The sequence below is a fragment of the Microcaecilia unicolor genome, chromosome 12 (assembly GCF_901765095.1).
Source record: "Microcaecilia unicolor chromosome 12, aMicUni1.1, whole genome shotgun sequence".
Lineage (NCBI taxonomy): Eukaryota > Metazoa > Chordata > Amphibia > Gymnophiona > Siphonopidae > Microcaecilia > Microcaecilia unicolor.
The window spans coordinates 75,565,131-75,577,587 of record NC_044042.1 but is presented as its reverse complement, the minus strand read 5'-3'; the positions used below and the strand labels follow the sequence as shown (position 1 = coordinate 75,577,587).

Genomic DNA, 12,457 nt, shown 5'->3' with positions numbered 1-12,457 from the left:
GAACTTTGAGATAAGTCGAGGAACTAGACAAGGGTGCCCACTGTCACCATTGCTCTTCGCTCTTTATCTAGATCCTTTAATCCGGGATGTAATTTCAAATAGGACTATTAGAGGAGTAACGATTGGAAAGGAGGAATTTAAGATCGCGGCATTTGCCGACGATTTATTGATGACTCTTACTAGTCCTCGCAGATCTCTTGCGGATCTTTTAGAAGTTTTTGCAGAATTTGGAGATTACTCCGGTTTTAAGCTTAATCTAGAGAAATCGGAAGCTCTGGCTATCCCTATGACTACCCGACTTTTTTGGAGAGACAACTTTCCTTTGAGGTGGGCAGAGGGCTCATTTCGGTACTTGGGAGTTCTTCTGACAGAGCGGATAGAGGATATATACAAGCTGAATGTCACTCGGTTGCTTAATCATACTGCGCAACAGTTGGACGCTTGGAGGGCCCTACCTTTGCCATTGATAGGTCGGATCAGCCTTATTCGAATGGTAATTCTACCCAGGTGGTTATATGTCCTGCAGATTTTGCCGCTGAAATTATTTCAAAAAGATATTAAACAATTCTATCAATTAGTGGGACGGTTCTGTTGGGCAAAAAAGAAAGCTAAGCTCAAGATGCATTTTTTGCTGGGAGCCTGGCGGCACGGAGGATTGGGCCTCCCTAATTTGCAATATTACAACCTTGCTAGTTTGATGCGGGTGGTGAGAGATTGGGTTTTCTCTTCACATACACATACACCTCTGGAGTTGGAGAAAGCTTACTTTAGCCCCTACGATTTGATCACCTTATTACATATAGAAAACACTTCACTGCCACAAAGATTGAAACACTGTATACTTTTAGTGCCTCTACAAGCAGCGTGGAGAGGCTTGGCAAAGAAGCTGGGAGGCAACCCGAATATATCTGAATTGTTGTCTATAAGGGGAAACCCGATGTTCCCACCAGGGCTGGAAAATCCGGTCTTTATACAATGGGAGGAAAAAGGTCTTAAACGTTTAGAAACATTAATAGATGGAGAAGGAAACTTGAAGTCCCTAAGACAACTCACTTTAGAGGGAAACTGGAGGTATATTTTTAGCTATAAGCAGATGAAGCATTACATTCAATCCCTGGATAAAGAGGCGTTAAAAATAGAATAGTAACATCATAAAATATAAATCCATAAAAATGCACAACATACTAATACATCAGCAATTAGTTCAACAAATATTTTCAGAACAAGTCTTTAATGATCATCAAAAGTGATTTAGTTTATTCCTGCTGATGGTAAGTTATTTCCAAGTTCAGGGCCCTTACCAAATAATCTTATTTTGTGTACTCACTAAGCGACAAAGGCTTGTGGTGAGCCTAGTTAAAGATCTTAAGTGTTGCGTTGGGTGGTACATAGACCAAACCCACTAAGTAACATGGACACAGACTATATACAATTTTAGACAAGGGTAAGCACTTTAAATTCAATCTATGCTTGGGCAGGGAGCCAGTGTAATTCATATAAATATGGCGTAGCATAGTGAAATTTCCTGCCTCCTAATATCAGTTTCGCAGCTTAGTGTAATTTCTAGCTTTCTGATGTACCTTTGGGTTTTATAGTGTTGGCTTGTGTAGTAGACCTGTGCTGTTCAAGTTGGTCCTGAAGTACCTAGATGAATACTGGACTTGCTAGGAGGTACGTCAGGACTAGGTTGAGAAGCACTGTAATGGATTGTGCAAAAGTGCTTTGTTTAATCTTTAAAAATTATTTGGTTTATTTGAACTGTAAATTTTATGTAACAAAAAACAATATTACACAGAATAAAATATTGTTTGTACAGCTGTACTAATACTTCTGAGCTGTTTGTATTCTTAAAGAGTTTGTAGGACATAGAAGCTGTGAGGTGACATCTTCAGGAGCTAGAAAGAGTCTGTTCAGAGAATCTAACTCGCCTGCCCACTACCTATCCACCAGTAATGAGTGAGATTTGTGCACAGTACTATGGTTTTGATTGTCAGTTACAGGCCAGAGTGTGTCAGAAAGCTGTGAGTTTGTGTATATGGTGTAATATGAAGAGCTCAGAAGTAGCCTGGTTACTTTGATCCATAATACTGGTACTGCGTATATGGTATCCACTTTTAAAAAAAGAAAAAAAAACCCAGAAAGATGACATACATGTGGGATTGTCATTTTTTTGATCAGTGTCATGTTTGTATTTGACTGATTGCATATCCCAGCAGTAGAGGTCAATGACTCTTTATTTCTAACTTGCTTTTATCCCTCTGTGAGTAGCTCCTTTTCATTTTCTCTGGCCAGACAGGAGATGGCAGTGACTGAAGCATTAGCCTGGAATGTACAGTTTGCTATTTTGGTTTCAGCAGTGCCCCTGCTGCCCCCCTCATAATCCATGTATAGATACAATTCTGTGTATAAATAAAGCAGGATGAATGTTTCTTTCTAATAAGCTGACTCATTATTGAAAAAGTTGCTTTTACAGCAGTAAAAAATGCTTTGAAGCCTTGGCACTTTGCTTATGACCCAGGAAGCTCTGGAATAAGGGGGTAGTCTCAGAAGTAGCCTAAGGAAATACTTTTTTATAGAAAGGGTGGTGAATTAGTGGAATGGCCTCCCGATGGAGATGAAAACAGTATCTGAATTCAAGAGGGCCTGGGACAAGTATATAGGATCTCTGAGTGTGATAGGGCGAATAGATGGCATGGATGGGCAGATAGGATAGGCCATATGGGCTTTTTCTGCCTACAGTTTTCTCTATTTCTATGGTAACCATTATCTACCTGTTTCCTGGACCTTTGTGCTACTGGTGCCTCATATTGGAATAGAGAGAAATGACAGACATTTTTAACCTAATATTTGACCAAAAAGCTGCCATGTTGATGTGTTTTATTTCAGTACACCTATGTTGTTAATGTTTGGTGGTTTTCATTTGGAGTTTTGTATATATTCCTGCCATCTCGGATATGGAATCTTCTACAATGAAGTTTTAAATTCTGGCAGAGAAATTTCCCTGAAGGGTACCTGGCAGTGCTGGAGACTGACCCTGCTCTCTAGGCAGACATGATGAGAGCTAATACTCGTGTTATCCACCCCCCCCCCTTTTTTTTGAAGGTTGAAAGAACAGCCTGAGATTCTAGAAGTTCTAGTTTTCCCAGTGTTTGAGACAGGAATGGTTAGGTTTCATTAATTTCTTTACCATCTTTTGAAGAAAAAAAAGTGATTTATAGGTAAGAGAGTGGGACAGGACAACAGTGTTCTATTTATGTATTAATTATTTGATAGCTAATCAAGGCAAGCCATCATGGACACAATACCAGAATAAATTATAGCAAGAGTGAAAACTAAACAATGCATAACAATTGAGCAAAAAGGGCAAATCATAAGACATCCATAAGCAACGAGCAAGCAACTGAGCTGAAAAATGAAGGGAAGACCTGTAAAAGAAACGGGGGAAACCTCGCTTTCCTGCCCTGTCAGAAGAAGGTGGAGAGGTGGAGAAAATGTAAAGTAGAGGTCTCAAAACCATGTTCTCTTTAATGCACACTTGAAGATGCTTGATTAAAAGGCCAAGTCTTCAATCTGGCTTTAAATTTTCTGTAAGAGGACTCCAGGCAAAGGTCTACTGGCAATGAATTCCAGTATAAGGAAGCTAGACAACTAAAGGAAAGGCAGCTCCAAGAAGAATCCAGTCTCATTGAAGAAATAACTTTAAAAAATTAGCCAGAGAGGATCCAAGCACACACCATGGACAATAAAGAATAAGAAGAGAATCTAAATAAAAAGGCATTCCTATATGATATTCACTGTGACATACAAAGAACTTCCTACAGAACAATAAAGGGATACCTTCAAATAACTCACTGTGGATCTATACATGTAATGTTGCAAATCACATGACTATATTGTAAAAAATATGGAAGAAAAGACCTCTCAAAAAGCCTGTGGTGATCTTACAAATTCAAAAGAAATAGCATCCACTAGATCTTGAACTCATTGTTGGCCAAAAACCTCCAAATAACTTTTTTTAGAGCTCTGGAATGAAGGCGTGGCTTAAATAGTTTTATCTTTCTTAACCCCCCCCAAAAAACATTTCCTATCGAAGAAATAGTGTATTATCCAGAATACCCCAAAGAATATTGGGGATTCCTCCACAGGGATTAAGGTGTTTCTAATCTGTGCTGAAATGGAAGTGGTATTTTTCCCCCCCTTGAAATCCACATTGCCTCTGACTTCTAAGGGTTAAGAGTAACTTTCGAGTATTTAGCCACTTTACAATTTGATCTAAGATGTGCTTCAGATTTTGCTAGAAGCTATTGTCCCACATCTTATGAGCAGTAAGAAGTAAGTATAAACCTGTTCCAAAGTTTTGAATGGGTCTGAAAGCAGAATGATGACGGGCCAAAACCAATCCCTGGGGAACTCCAAAATACAACTGATAAGAGATGGAACCAGTTGAACACACCTGAAAAGGGGTGGGTAAGATCTGAACCAGTTGACTGTCCTGGCAAGACCAACTTCCTCCAGCCTTGCTAAGAGGAGAACGTGGTCAATGACAGCAAATGCCACACTTAAGTCAAGTGTATTACAAGGACATTCTTAAACCTGTCAAGATTGTAAACTGTCTCATTTCACAAGCCTACTAATGCTGTTTCTGTACTTTGCTGTGAAATCCGGATTGATGAGTTGGATGGAATTATTAGAATTTAGAAAAGTCAGTTAACTGTTATGCTACCACTTTCTCAGCAATGTTTGCAACAAATAGATATGGGCCAATGATTAGCTAGAACTGTTGTATCCATTTTGATTATTTTTCAAAAGTTGGAAAGTCACAGATCATTTCCATTTCTCCAGTACCAACCCTTAGGCCAAACTGGAATCAGATCCAAAAGAAATGGTGCTAAGCAGGGACTGAGGTAGAGTAGGGGTTCTGAATCCAGTCCTCAGGACACACCAAGTCAGACTGGTTTTCAAGATTGCCGCAGTGAATATGCATGAGATAGATTTGTGCAGAATGGAGGCAGTGTGTGTGCATTCATTGTGGCTATCCTGAAAACCTGGCTGGGTTGAGAACCTCTAAGCTACAAATACATCAGGCAGGTCAACAAATTGTGGGTCCACTAAGTGGCAAAGAACACCAAGCCTAAATATGGAAGAAAGAGGTAACAGTTTTGCTCTTGCCTGATGATCTGTCCTGGCATCATCTCCTCTTAGAACAAGTGAACAATGTTAGGTAATAGTTTAATTCAAAGGCATGAGAGACGAGCTCTGCCTTCAGCTACACCCAAATCTTGCAAGGGACTTTTGGATCTAAGATCCTTTGGGAAGGAGTTCCATAATATGGAGACCAGAAAACTAAAGGAGCCATTTCCTGTTTTTTTCCCCCCTTGATCAGATATTTGTAGTTGGTAATAATTACGTTGAGGGGATGTAAGCATGAGGGTAATATAGAACCAATGATATTGGGAAGGAAAGTCTGGAAATACAATCCATTCAGGTTCAGTTTGTGAGTTGTAATTCCTGTGCTGCTAAGTTGAGGTGGTTTTCATGGAGGTATGACTTGAAAAGCTCGTTCAAGCACAAACATTTGTAGAAATATTTAAATGCAAGTAGTGCATATGATGAAATGCTATATACATACTGATAGGAGTGTTTTGAAATGAAGCAGATTGGTGATTGTCTCTGACTACAGAATGTACACAGAACACATTCACATCTCTCTCTCACTCTCAGGAATCTAGGTTTAATTCTCTTGAGTCATCAAAGTTTAATAATAATGATGAGTCTGAGCAGGAATGTTGTGGCTCATTACTGTGCCATGTCTGGGATTACTACTTATCTCTTTAGTGCCGTTAGAAGTATGCAGCACTGTTAGGTGCACACGAGATGTCCCTGTTCTGCGGAGCTTGCAATCAAATTGACACACGGAGAAGAAGTTTTAGGAAATTGACTTTAGCCATGTTAAATGTAATAGATCAACAAGACTATGATTGGGAGGAGGCAGGGTTTAAAGATTTCAAAGCAGCCTTAGTCCTTGCGATTTTGTTCTAGCACTTTTGTTCTGGCTGTTTCTCTGGATGGAGCTTCTCCCCTTTTTCTTCCTGTTGGAGTAATTCATGCTGATTTGTTTCCATTTCAGAGATGCTGAAACTTTCAAGGAACAAGGAAACCTCTTTTATGCTAACAAGGATTATAATGAAGCATACAACTTTTACACTAAAGCCATAGGTAAGGGTTACTGCTTAATGTTAGAAAAGCCCAGGTCCCAGTGTTTTAAGAGACATGTGTCCATGAGTAAATGATAGATCGATTCACATGAGCGTAGATTTAAATTTTTGTGTGTGCTGGAATGATCCACATGACTTCATTTTCAGTTTTTCGCTATGTACATAAGTATTGCCAAACTGGGACAGACCAAAGGTCCATCAAGCCCAGCATCCTGTTTCCAACAGTGGCCAATCCAGGTCATAAATATCTGACAAGATCCCGAAAAAGTTCAATACATTTTATGCTGCTTATCCCAGAAATAAGCAGTAGGTTTTCCCCAAGTCAATTTAATAATGGTCTATGGACTTTTCCTTTAGGAAGCCGTCCAGACCTTTTTAAAACCCCACTAAGCTAACTGCCTGTACCACATTACTACCATTTTTCAGTTACTGTGGTACTTGTATTTATGTCTGTTGTGGGCTGTGGTAAAGGACTGTGTGCACTTTGTGTCCGCAGATGCAGCCCCGAAGAATGCCAGTTATTATGGAAATCGAGCCGCCACCCTCATGATGCTGGGGAAGTTTCGGGAAGCCTTGGAAGATGCGCAGCAGGCCGTGAGGTTGGATGATTCCTTTGTCAGGGTATGTAGAGGAACATCAATTCCATTCTGTGATATTAGGTCCAGCGTTAACATTCATGAGCAGTATTTTATTTTGGGAATCTTCTCTCCTTAGCTTCTGCCTTTTGCATATGCTTTAAAGCAGTGGTTTTCAACCCAGTCTTTGTGGACAACCTGACCATTTGGGTTTTCAGGATATCCACAATTCATATTCATGCACTTCCTCCATTGCAGGCAAATGTCTCATGCATATTCATTGCAGATATCCTGAAAACTCAACTGGCCAGGTGGTCGATGAGGACTGGGTTGAAAACCATTGCTTCCATATCGTCCCACAGACTAATCCAGAGACATGTGAGTTATGTCCTTCTACCAGCAAGTGGAGATAGAGAGAACTTCAGAAGTTTATGTAGTCATGTGCAGCCACCTTAACCTCGGTATTCCATGGCGTCCCACAGATCAATCCAGAGACTTGTGGGTTGTGTCCCTCTACCAGCAGGTGGAAATAGAGAGAACCTCTGAGGTTTGCTATATGTGGACCTGTGCAGCCAGCTGAACCTCAGTATTCTCTCTATCTAGCAGGTGGAGGGACATCTCTGTGCAGCTCTGGTTTGATCTGGCTACTGGTGTCTTTTGGACCTAGTTGAGTGGCTGTTTGCAGCTTGTGGTGTACACCTGGTGGTGCCAGGTCCCTCCCGGTCTCCCCCTACCTTTCCTCCGTTGCCTGGGGCTGTTGGCCTGATTGGGTGTTTCCTTTCTCTCCTGACTTAAAAAAAAAAAAAAGGTAAGAGACTTTTGTTTTTGTTTAATCATACAGAGGAAGTAGACGTTCTGCCCAGTCAGTTTTGGGGCAGGCATTTGTGGAGCATGTCAGTGCTTTCTGAGGCAGCTAAGTGCTGCTCCCGGTGTGGGGGCCGGAGAGCAGCATCGGGGGAGTGTGAGTCTTGCCGCCGTCAGCCCACAGCTGGTGTTAAGCGTGATGGGGGTTCTCCTCAGGTGTCCGGTGAGCCGGAAGCGCAGGGGATAGTTTCGGCGGTTTCCTCGGGGCAGTTAGTGCAGCGCATGTTGGCGGGTGCCATTTTTTCCTCTCAGGCATGACCCGCTCCACATGTGGCGGTTGATAGACAAGAGGCGCAGCGCGCTTCTGTGGCACAGGCTCCGATGGAGGGAGGGATTTGTTTTATTAATGCATAATGCCTTTCTTTTGAAGAGGTCAGGAGCTTCTCTTCAGGCAGCCCCGGCTCTTCCTCAGCAAACTTTGGTTGCTGCAGCCTCTCAGTCTTTCCTGCCAAAACGTCCCCAGGTGGAGATTTTGGATCCGAGGAACTATGTGACACAGATGGCCTGGTTTTTGTCTCCAGGCTCTCCCTCAAAATCTTTGGATTTGGCAGATGAGGTCACCCTGCCCTCTGAGGAGGGGGATAATCCAACGGCTGCCCGCCTTTTTCACAGGGAAGAGATTCCCTCCCTGATTGTTAGGGCTTTTGAGGCTTTGGCCATTTCCCCCCTGAATCGTCAGGGGGAACAGGTCCGGTGCCCTCTATTATGTCTGGCACCAAATGCCCACCTTGTTATTTTCATGTGCATGAGGCCATGAAGATCCTTATTTCGGCGCAGTGGGATACGCCGGACAGTGGGCTTAAGGTTGCTTAGAGCTATGTCGCATCTTTACGCGCTACCTGCTCCTGACTTAGACTTGCTGAAGGTTGCTATGGTGGGTTTCTTAATCACAGCGGTCACTAAGAAAACCACTCTCTGTGGAGGGTGGCACGGTGCTCAAGGACCCTCAGGATCGTAAGTTGGATACTTGCTTGAAGCTGTCCTTGAAGTAGCGGCCCTTTCCCTGCAGGCCTCAGTTTGTGGCTCCTATGCCGCGCGGGCATGCTTATCGTGGGTACAGAAAGCCTCCTCTCCGGAAGATCTCGTGGCTGTTTTGCTGGCCTTGGCGTCCGGTTTAACCTTCTTTGTGGTTCTTCTTTATGATCTTTTGAGGGCTTTGGTGAAGGAGGTTTCCCTAGCGGTCACCGTGCGTCGTTGGTTGTGGTTGCGGCACTGGGCTGCAGACGTGGCCTCTAAGTCACATTTAGCAAGGCTTCCTTTTAGGGGAAAGCTTTTGTTTGGGACAGATTTAGAACAGATTGTGAAGGACCTCGGTGACTCTAAGGGCTAGCGCCTCCCGGAGGATAGGTCCAAGTTTGTACGACTGGCGGGACCTAGACCTAAGTTTAGGGATACACGGCGTTACCATCCAGGTCGCAGGGCCTCTTTTCAGAGAGCAAGGTCTTCTCAGAGGCCTCAGCCCTTGCAAGGTGACAGGCGGCCTTCCTTTCCGGTAACAAAAACCAGCCCACAGCCAGGTCCGCCCAATGATGGGGCCCTGGTCCATATCCAGCCGGTTATTGGGGGCAGACTGTCCCTATTTCTGGTGGAATGGACCAGGGTAGCATCCAACGAATGGGTCTTGGAGGTTATCAGAGATGGCCACAAGTTAGAATTGGCTCGTCCGATAGTAGACTCTTTTCTGGAATCTCCTTGCAAATGTCCCTCAGAGGTGCGGGCCGTTCAACACACCCTCCTCAACTTACAACGGCTGGGTACCATCCAGCCTGTACCCCCAGCAGAAAGAGGGTGTGGTCGATATTTATTTTGTGGTGCCAAAAAAGGGCAGTTCTTGGCGACCTGTCTTAAATCTCAAGTGTGTCAACAGGTCCTTACGGGTTCGGCTTTTCCAAATGGAAACCTTCCGATCGGTGATTGCAGCAGTACAGCCAGGGGAGTTTTTGACCTCTCTCGATCTCAAAGAGGCCTATTTACACATTCCAATCTGGCCTTCCCACAGGCGCTTTCTTCTTTTTATAGTGCTCGGTCGTCATTTTCAATTCAAAGTGATGCCCTTCGGCTTAGCCACAGCGCCTTGGACCTTTTCCAAGGTCCTGGTAGTGGTGGCGGCCTATTTCACGAAGGAAGGAATTCGGGTCCATCCCTATCTAGACAACTGGCTTGTGGGGCGTCTTCTTTCGAGGAGAGTCTGCGGGCAACCGACAAAGTGGTTGGGTGATCATCTTCCCGAAGTGCAGCCTAACGCCTTCCCAAACGCTGGAATACTTGAGGGTGTCCTTCGATACCTGAACAGGGATAGTTTCTCATCCTTCAGCTCTAGCACAGCGGTTACAGGCTCAGTGATGAGTGCTGTTTCAAACTCCGAACCCGTGGGCTTGGGACTATGTACAAGGTGTAGGTTCCATGGCCTCCACCTTGGACGTGGTAAAGTGGGCCAGAGCTCACATGCGCCCCCTCTAGTGGCACCTTCTGAGCCGCTGGTCTCTGCTCTTGGAGGATTACGAGGTTCGGGTGCCATGTTAGGCCCGTCTTCACACAATCATGCACTGTTGGTTCATTCAAAAGAATCTGGTGTCGGCATTCCTCTGGCAACCCTGGACTGGAAGATAGTGACCATGGATGTGACACTGTCTGGCTGGGGGGCTCATTCCCTGCAACAGACAGCCCAGGGCGTTTGGACTTCGACAGAGGCGTCATGGTCCATCAACCGCTTGGAGTTACGGGCGATCCGTCTGGCCCTTTGGGAGTTTCTGTCTTCTCCACGGTTGCCCAGTTTGAGTTCTTTCGGACAATGCGACGGCAGTTGCCTACATAAACCATGAGGGGGCACCAGGAGTGCACCCACCCCTAGTGTGCGAGGCGGCTCTGATCTGCCGTTGGGCAGAGACTCCTCTCTCTTTCTTGACAGTGGCTCATTTAGTGGGGGTCACAGAATGTGCAAGCGGACTTTCTCGTTGCCACTAGTTGGAGCCGGGGGAGTGGACGCTGTCCCCTCTGGCCTTTGATCAGATAACTACCTGTTGGGGGATGCCAGAGATGGACTTAATGTTCACTGCATTCAATGCGAAGGTTCCCCGTTTCTTCAGCAGGGGACGAGAGCTGGGCTCAGAAGGCATCGATGCCCTTCAACCTTGGCCCAGGGCCTTCTCTATGCCTTTTCTCCATGGCCAATGATGGGCAGGTTACTGACTTGCATTGCCAGTCATCCTGGTCGAGTGATCCTAGTGGCCCCGATTGGCCCAGACGACCCTGGTACGCAGATGTGATCAGGCTTCTGTTCGATCATCCTTTTCTGCTACTGGCGCAGGACGGTCTCCTGCTGCAGGGGCCAGTCATGATGGAGGATCCCTCCCCCTTTGGTCATACAGCCTTGTCCCTTGAAAGGGCGAGGTTGAGAAGGAAAGGGTATCCGGACACGGTTATTGCTACAATGCTGTAGGCTTGGAAAAAATCCACCTCAATAGCTTATGCTAGGGTGTGGCGTACCTTCGATTCGTGTTGTGCGAGTTCGGGATTGTCAGCGTCTTCGGCTTCAGTATCGGTTATCCTCGCATTTCTTCATGAGGCTGTACAAAAATCACTCTCGTTGAGTTCTCTTAAGGTACAGGTGGCAGCTCAGGCATGTTTTAGAGGCTGGCTTTGAGGGGTGTCCTTCGCCTCCCATCCGAATGTGGTTCGTTTCTTGAGGGGCGTAAATCATTTGCGCCCCCCTCACGTGCCAGTTCTGCCATCCTGGAACCTTAATGTAGTTCTCAAAGCGCTTCAGCGTCCTCCTTTCGAACCCTTATCGGGGATTATGATTAAGGATCTCACCTTGAAGGCGATTTTCCTAGTAGCCATTACTTCCGCTCGGAGAATTTCAGAGTTGCAGGCCCTTTCTTGCAGGGACCCCTTCCTGCGTTTTACGGAGGCGGGGGTATTGATTAGGACAGTTCCTTCATTTTTGCCGAAGGTGGTTTCTCGTTTCCACTTGGGGCAGTCCCAAGGGAAGATTACCCTGAGCAATTCTGGGCTCTTCGCTGCCTCGACGTGAGACGGACTCTTCTCAGGTATTTGGAGGTGATGAATGAATTTCGTCTTTCTGACCATCTCTTCGCCCTTTTTGGAGGCAGTAAGAAGGGTCATATGTAGTCCAAGGACACCATAGCCCATTGGTTGCGGGAGGCCTTCTCTTCGGCATACGTGGCATTGGACAAGCAAGCCCCTTTGCAAGTTTGTGCTCTTTCTACGCGAGCTCAAGCTTCTTCCTATGCAGAGTCCCGTTTGGTTTCTCTGGAAGATATCTGCAGGGCAGCTACATGGGCTTCGGTCCATACATTCACTCGTCAAGATGCGGTGTTTGGCTTGTCGATGATTTCTGCCAGGTTGGGGGAGTTCCACCCTACTTGAGGACTGCTTAGGTACACCCCACAAGTCTCTGGATTGATCTGTGGGATGCCATGGAAGGAAAAATTAATTCTTACCTGATAATTTTCTTTCCATTATTCCCAACAGATCAATCCAGAGGCCCCCCCTGGGTTTACTGTCTGCGGTTTTGTTGCGATTGGTTAGTTTTTTTTCAGGTTCCGTTCTGAATGTTCGTTTGATTAAAAAATAAAATAAATAAATATAGAAGTGGTGAAAGTATGTTGGGCAATTGGTCTGACAATGTCAGGAGAGTTTTCTATTGTTTCCATTCCACTGCTTTGGTATCGTTCATACTGAGATTCAGCTGGCTGCACAGGTCCACATATAGCAAACCTCGGAGGTTCTCTCTATCTCCACCTGCTGGTAGAGGGACACAACCCACAAGTGTTTGGATTG

At 45.0% G+C, this 12,457-nt stretch overlaps 1 protein-coding gene across 1 annotated transcript in view; it reads left to right on the top strand.

The window, feature by feature from the left end:
- DNAJC7 (DnaJ heat shock protein family (Hsp40) member C7) overlaps positions 1-12,457 on the top strand; it is a 65,475-nt gene that overhangs the window by 12,689 nt on the left and 40,329 nt on the right. The window contains exons 3-4 of the mRNA XM_030220481.1: positions 6,128-6,216; positions 6,712-6,836. Coding sequence (XP_030076341.1) covers positions 6,128-6,216; positions 6,712-6,836 — 214 coding nt within the window. The remainder of the gene's footprint in view (positions 1-6,127; positions 6,217-6,711; positions 6,837-12,457) is intronic.